The 8554-nt window shown below is 32.9% G+C and overlaps 1 protein-coding gene across 1 annotated transcript; it reads left to right on the top strand.

Annotated features, from left to right (window-relative positions):
- The first annotated feature begins 5030 nt into the window (after positions 1-5030).
- Positions 5031-5717, top strand: LOC145247151 (tetraspanin-7-like). The gene has a single exon (XM_080108792.1). The coding sequence runs from the start codon at positions 5031-5033 to the stop codon at positions 5715-5717; it is 687 nt and encodes a 228-aa protein (XP_079964918.1).
- The last annotated feature ends 2837 nt before the right edge of the window (positions 5718-8554 follow it).

Genomic DNA, 8554 nt, shown 5'->3' with positions numbered 1-8554 from the left:
CATACACATATATACAAGCATATGCAAATACATACGCACATATACATACATATTCATATACAAATACGTAAACATGTATACACATGGAGTTACCTACATACATATATATGCACCCATACGCATACATAGATATGCACTCATACGCATACATATATGTGCATAAATACATAAACATATATACATACATACGCATACACACATATATACATATATACACACACACACACACATATATATATATATATATATATATATACAGTGATGATCATATTTATTGGCACGATAAAATAAAAGTTAAATTTTGTCTAATAAATTCTAAAAAAGGGATTAACTTAAAGAAAATAACAAAGTATATTATGTATTTTTAACTGGCCTTTCCGATGCAGCAATCGGATTTTAGAAAAAAATAAATAACAAAGGAACAACAAACATAATTGCAAAAAACCCTTGTTCAAAATTATTGGCACGGCTTTGTTTTTCTTTTAGTATCAGTATAATATCAATCAATTTCCGGTTTACGTGCTTTCTGAACTTTTTTATAGCCATATTATGCTTGTTTAACGCTAATTCAGTGAATAATTTTTTTCAGATAATTTTTAGATAGCGATTTATTTAAACTATTATAAGTGACTAAATTATAATTTTCAATCGCCATGGTTAAAACTAAGGAACACAGCGAAGACGTCAGGAAGCTTGTTGTAGCATGTCATACCAATGGGGAGGGCTATGATAAGATTTCAAAGAAGCTAAACCTTCCCAAATCCACTGTTAGAGCCATAATAAACAAGTTCAAATCGCAAGGCCACGTTATGAGTTTAGAGGGTAGAGGGAGAAAAAGGATTCTTTCCCCAAGAGATGAACGGAAAATTGTTCGACAAGTAAAACAAAACCCAAGGATCTCTGTTGGGAAGATTGTTGATGAACAGAGCACCTCTGGAGTGAATGTATCTCGACATACAGTTGGTAGAGTCTTGAAGAGAGCTGGTTTAAAAGCATATCGTCCGAGAAAGACTCCCTTATTGAAGCCTATGCACCTGAAAGCAAGGCTAGCCTTTGTAAAACGTCATATTGATAAAGATGTTGCATTCTGGAAACGTGTTCTATGGACTGACGAAACGAAAATAGAGTTATTTGGCCATAATAAAGTGTCTTATATTTACAGAAAATCTGGCGAAGCTTTCCTGCCTAAGAACACCATACCCACAGTGAAGCACGGTGGAGGCAGTTTGATGTTTTGGGGATTCTTTGCTGCCTCTGGACCAGGGCGACTTGTTAAGGTCACAGGTAGCATAAAAAAGGAAGATTATGTTAAAATATTGGATGAAAACCTGAAAGACTCTGCTAAAGAGCTCTCACTTGGTCGTCGTTGGTGGTTCATGCAAGATAATGACCCAAAGCATTCGGCTAAACTGACTAATAAATGGCTTGAGGACAATCATATTAATGTTTTGGAGTGGCCATCACAAAGCCCAGACCTTAATCCAATTGAAAATTTACGGAGAACATTAAAATTGAGGGTAATGCAAAGGAAGCCTAAGAATCTTATTCAATTGGAGGATTATTGTCAGGAAGAGTGGGCTAAAATTACTACTGAAGAGTGCAACAACTTGGTTGTAAACTATGAAAAGCGACTGAAGAAGGTAATCAAGGCCAAAGGCTATACAATTGATTATTAAATAAATCGTGCCAATAATTTTGAACAAGGGTTTTTTGCAATTATGTTTGTTGTTCCTTTGTTATTTATTTTTTTCTAAAATCCGATTGCTGCATCGGAAAGGCCAGTTAAAAATACATAATATACTTTGTTATTTTCTTTAATTTAATCCCTTTTTTTAGAATTTATTAGACAAAATTTAACTTTTATTTTACCGTGCCAATAAATATGATCATCACTGTATATATATATATATTAGCAGTTCAATACGGTTTTTCTCGGGTCCTATGTACTGTTCATAATTTTATGTGCATATATATATATATATATATATATATATATATATATATATATATATATATATATATATATATATGTATATATCGTTGACTGGGTTCAAAAACAGCCTACAAGAAATGGAGTGCGATTGATGAAAGTATGATAGGTTATGAAAAGAAGGCGGTTGTAAAGACATAGGTTTTGATACTCAAACATTTTACCCTAAGTAAAATATGATGAAAGTAAAGATAATTTTCGCGAAAATATATTTTTTATATCAACTTTGTTTCCATCCGAAGCCAAGAGTGGCCAACAAAATGATGTTTCCTTATAAATAGAAAATGTTATATATATAATAATATAAATATAAAATAAATGTTACTATAGTAAATAAAAGTTACTTTTATGGTAGAAAATTTCATTGTTTTTTTTAAGTAGTTTGTAAATTCACGAACCGGTTTTTTAATTTTTTAATTCACGAACCGGTTTAAAAAAAATCAAAATGGCAGCGACTTTGAAATGGAGAGCCCCGTTTTCAATTTGAAGGAGGGGAACCTGAGCATTCTGTGTTAACAATTTAAGAGAGTTCCGTCAACGTAAGAATATTTATAAACATATATTAATGTTTTCCGTTATTTTGTGCTTGAGGAATATTCGATTATGGCATGTGTAGTTTATATAAAAAAAAATTATTTAAGTAGTTATTGTCTCAAATTTCGTTTTAATTTCAGTTCTTTGAAAATATTTCAAGTAAAGAGCATTAAAACTATTTCAAAACAAAAAAAAACATGAACTGAACTTTTATTAACTACGGCAACATTTATTTCTTGTATATTTATTTTTTTCGGGTAGTCGTTTGATGGCTTTTCTGCTAAACACTCTTACTAAATAATTTCGACCAAATATCGAAAAGCAAAGAAACAAAAAGTTTTGAAACATAATGAAGCTTTACTTACTTTAGTAAAATAATCCTAAACAGCAAAATGGGATATTAAAAAAGTAAACACGTAATTACTTTAGTTTTTAAAGCAAAGAATCGATATAAATATGAATAAGAAGAAAATAGCACCCTTTTCAAGCAGAACAGCTTCGTTTCAGTTTTACAGTATTGAACGGTTTAGTATTGCGCCGTCGGATTCAGGGTTGTACTACTGTAATGTAAAGAACACGCAGAAAGGGTTGTAATCAACTGAATTCTTTCTAGTAAACTGACAAAAAAGCTTAAACAGATATAGAAATAAAAATAAAAAGGTTATGTAAATGTTTTTAAAAAGACACGTAATCACGTGAGCAGGAGTTTTTCCTTCTTTTGACACGATAACAAGGAACGTTCTTATTTTTTATTATTTATCTATTTATCTATTTTCGAAGAGGAAAAAAACAGAGTTATGCAAAATTTGTGTCGAGAATTGTCTAAACTTCCGACTTTGGGGTGGGGGCTTTCACTTTAATAAGAACGTGAATTTATGAGGTGAATTTATTCGACACAATATGACTCAAGTAAAAAACAAAAATAAAAGCCAACGTGAATTAAGATTAAAGTTAAAGTGTTATTGTGGACCCTCACCCCTTTTAAAAAACCTTGTTAAACTTTGTGACATATTTACATTCTATCGAGGTCAGACGCGAACGAACACCCATATTTTTATTATACCATATTTCTTCAAACTGAAACATAATTATCAAAGTATACTTACGCAAATAGATACGAAAAGTCTTTGTTAAAGTTTGTGCCATATTTCCATGGAGTACAGGCGTGAACGCAGACCCCACAATTTTATCATACCCTCCCTATTTAAGTTGAAACATACTTATCAAAGTATTCTTATGTAAATCTATATCAAAAACACTTGTAAACGTTTCTTTTAATTTTTTATTTCCATACTTTGGGGGGGCAGGCGCGAACGCAGACCCCACAGTTTCTGCCAGATCAAACATACCCATTCCTGATCTTTGATACATCTATCATTATATTTAATCAGTTTTTAAAATAGTCAATCATATAGGAGCCTATTCGTGACCAGACACACACATACACACAGACATTCATATATATATATATATATATATATATATATATATATATATATATTTAAAAGTTTGACTCATGTCCAGGTAACCTATATCTAAAATTTCGAGTGTTTAGACCCAAAATTTGAAGAGGAGTTTGGTTGAATCTGCAAAGGTCACCTCTTTCAACTTTGACCTCATGGCAGTCAAATTTTCGCCCCGTAACTGATTAAAATGCTTGCTGCATGCCTGAATACCCTTTATGTAAAATTTCAAATGTTTAGACCCAAAATTGGTTAAATAGTTTGCTAGAAACCGCAAAGATCAAATCTTTTGAATTTTAACCCATTTGCCAGCTAAATTTTCGCCCAAAAACCGATTAAAAGCTTACCCTATGTCTGAATACAGTTTATGTAAAATTTCAAATCTTAGACCAAAAATTGGCTGAGTAATTTGGTAGAGACTGTAGAGGTCAATCTTTTTTTAACTGTGACCCCTTTTTTGACACCTTAACATTTATTGTTTTTGATTAAATCAAATAAAAAAGTTTGATCTATGTCCAAGTAACCTACATTTAAAATTTTAAGTATTTAGACTCAAAATTGGCAGACGAGTTTGGTAGAGTTTTCAAAGTTCAAGTTGTTGAACTTTGACCCGTTGACAGCATAATATTTTAGCGAAAACCGGTTTAAAAGGTAATCCCAGATCTCAATACTTCTTATGTCAAATCTCGAGTCTGTAGACTGAAAATTAACAGAGTAGTTTGGTAAGGAAATGTACACACACATACAATTTCACTTTTATAGATATATAGATAATACAAATCTTTTTTATATATAGAGAGTTGAGGATAGTTTTGCTTTATTTAATCAAAGATGGTCCAATTCCTGAATTCGAAAATAGTGTTTACATACGAGTAAATGTGCCAATAAACGAAACGAGGTAAGTTAGGATAGTTTAAAAGCAACCTTCCGAACCCAAGATTCGACCATTAACTACATTTTTCTAAAATCTTGCACATTAGCGTATGCATGGTATTAGAAAATAAGACGAGACGAGAAATTCTCGACTATTTGAAGCAAGAAAAATGTGGTTGTCAAAGAATTGCCTGATTGTTCTTAATGTTCTCCTTTTGACGGTTTCATTTGGGCTTCTCACGACTGGAGCAATCTTGGAATCGTCATTGTCTACCAAATATAGTCTGTTTCATAAGAGCATCACTTTTAAAGCTGCTCTCCTACTTTTCTGTGGAGCTTTATTTATCCTCGCATCAGCCATTGCCTTAGTAAGTTCTGTTGCTCGCGATGGCAATTTCTTACCTGTCCACATTTTCATTTTGGCAACTCTGATACTTGTAGAATTATCGGTTGGAATTGTCGGCTTCTTTACAAAGTCGTACAGGTTGAACTTGATCACAAGCACTATGAGTTCTGTTCAGGCTAATTATACCAGCAGCCATCTTGTGAATATTACTTGGGATTCTCTGCAACACGATTTAAAATGCTGCGGTATCGAAAACTATAAGAAATGGTTTCAATATTTGGGCAACTTTTCACTGCCAGACTCTTGTTTTATTGACAGCAGTGGTCATTGCGGGAAAGTTGCTTTAAGAAACTTCGCATCTGATAAAATTTACCAGACAAGCTGTGCGACTGCCATTTCTTCTTGGATTGATAAAAGACAAATTCCACTGGCTGTTCTGATTACGTTAACTGTAATTCTTCAGATTATATCAATTGTGAGTGTCCACTTGAATCTCCAAATTGTTCCCTAGCCCATGTCTTTTCATAGTCGATTTAGAAGGAAAATTATCTTCGAATAATATATTAATTAATACTATATTATTAGGAAAATTATCTTCAATTTTTTTTTCCTTGTATACAAAATATGCAATACATAGATCAACCCTAGATGAGAACGACATGAACGCTTCCTCTTCATTGACTACTAGGAGGGTGAACCGACGTTTCTCGGGATAGAATGATGATCAACGAATGTTTCATACTCTCATATTTTTGTCATCGAAATCAATTTTTTGAATCCAATCGATTCATTACCTGCTTTAGCTGGGAACTTATCGTGGTGCATCAAAAGGAAGTTGCGCGTGCCTCCCCGCATTGACTTTGTCCACAATACATTGTAGTCTACATTGCACTGTAGAGAATCTGTTTTATAAAATTGTTTTCTATATAATGGCTTAAATTAAAGCTTAAAATACAAAAGTTAAGTATCATGGTGCACTTGTGCTTTACACATTAACGTCGAAAGCGCCTCTGTCATATAAAAGATCCTATGGTTGATTTTATATGTTGTACCTTTCGGCTTGTGTGGTGATAAAACCTTCCAAATGCACTTGTAATGCTAGGCTTTGTAATGTGTTAACTTTGAACAAAATCGCCTGTTCTTCTTTCATCAGATTTTTATTATCGAAGACATTCCGATGCAAAACCCAAGAACACTGACAGGCTCAAGTACCTTTGTAAAATGTTATTAAAATCAGACCAACCGTTTTGAAGTCCATAGAGAACGAACTCGCACACGGTTCTGTTATATAACAGATTACACCCAGATGTAGGGACGACGCTATTCCTTTTCGTGGATTTATCAAATTACTTTTGGTCCTCACCGTGTAATACTGCGTGCTGAGAAAAGAGGCATAAAGATCTATTTTAATTTTTCACCTGAGTTTTTATGACTTAATCAAGGATTGACCATTTAGTCTCTCGGCCTATTACCGAACAATAGCAGTAAAAGATCTATAAATTATTTCAAAATGTCTGGATGTTGTATGCCGTTTCAGGTTGTATTATTTACTCATTTCTTGTAAACTTTAAATTTCTTTATCTTATATATTTTATACTCATGGTCTAAGGGTCTATTAAATCCGTAACTTCCTAAAATGACTGCAAAATTCTCTAATTTTATGGTTTGTTTTTGAGGTGGGGAGCGGTGACAGGACAACCTAATCGACCTTAATTGTCTAATTTTGCGGATTTAAATATTAGTAATCAATAATTCCACTCGAGCCATCGTATAAAATATGGCTGTTCGAGAATATTCTTACATGGATACGTTATGAGGCCTTATTTGTAATATAGTGAAATATTTCATTTTGATAAGCAATGCTTTTTTTTTTTTTTTTTTTTTTAATAAAAAAAAAAAAAAAAAAAAAAAAAAACACCGTACCTTCCTAAACCAAGCTTTAAATGTAGTTGGTAATATTAATCTTTGTTTAGCCAGATTGTATGTATTTGCTAAATTTTTTTTTTTTTTTTTTTTTTTTTTAAATATAACAGGATCAAGAATTCATTGCCATGTGATATTGGTAACTGTGGTACAGCCTCATTTAGGGTACGTGTGTATTCAACATTTAGGTGTCATTATTCTCGGATCCATTCTGGAATGGGATACAACTACTAGTGTATAAGTGGTGAAATAAATAACGTACAAAACTTTCTTTGTCTATTTCTTCGGCCCAAACAAGGAATCTCATCGCCGAAGTTTAAAGGACTACGGATACAAACAACGTGAGTGGGGAGTTGAGTCAACGGATATGTTGACAATTCACTAAAATTCTTGCACGTTAGTACGGTGGTAATAGCAGGTATCTCCGGGCAGATAGAGTAGTGAGTCTTCGTCTATAGAAAGATTTTTACATTAAGTATGATTTTACTGTTGTGGTATTTACGATGAAGGGGATACAAGTGGGTAAGTTCATCGGGGGATTTCTCATGTATTTGTTACAAAAGAAATAGCGGATGAAACTCGAGATAGTGCATTATTTATGAGAATATAAATGTTGTACTCTATGCGAAAAACGCGCACATAACATTTGGAGATATATACGCCATAACATCTAGAGATATTTTAAGTTGTGGATGACGTATTTGTGGTACCTGTAATCTAGTGTAAGAAATAGACTACGTGAACGACCCCAGACTCCCGTATCCACTTTTGCCTTATGCCACATTCTTTAAAAAATCTTAATTTTTAAAGGATAAATAAATATCCTCTCCAAGATGTTGAATTAAAACGAAACTAATCCAAAAATCGTTTAATAAAGCCACATGTTTTTGATGGGTCGTGAGAAATACTTAAGATAGTATTCATTCTAATGTCAATCGGAAGTTTTGAGCGAATAGAGATTATGAGTAATGTCCTCCCCAAACGTCTTGAAAAGCTGGTGGCCAAGGCTGGAGCCTATACTGAATTGAAACAACCATGGTATACACTTTAACATATTCATTTCTTGTAAGAATGATATCCTAGTACTAAATTACGAGCACTTAATAAGTCATTTTCTAATCACCAATCAATTAAAGTAAATGAGAACCTGTACAAATATTTCATCTACAAGGGATTCCATGATCAAGGTGTAGAGGCTGTTCCAATGCTGAATTTATGTGAAGGAAAGATCATTCTAGATTGAAGCAAATTTCATCTTTGCACCTTTTGGGGGTCTTGGTTTTGCACGCATTAAAGACTAACTTTGTGCCTAACTCTATTCTCATGGGGAGCTAAGTAAATGAGTACTCCTATCGTAGAACGTAACATAATTGACTCCCCCAAAGTATTACTAGCATTTATAACTGTTATGAATATGTATACTTA

This window comes from Euprymna scolopes, chromosome 25, assembly GCF_053919585.1.
Source record: "Euprymna scolopes isolate OS-2025 chromosome 25, ASM5391958v1, whole genome shotgun sequence".
NCBI classification, from domain to species: domain Eukaryota; kingdom Metazoa; phylum Mollusca; class Cephalopoda; order Sepiida; family Sepiolidae; genus Euprymna; species Euprymna scolopes.
This window is presented reverse-complemented; position numbering and strand designations above follow the sequence as displayed.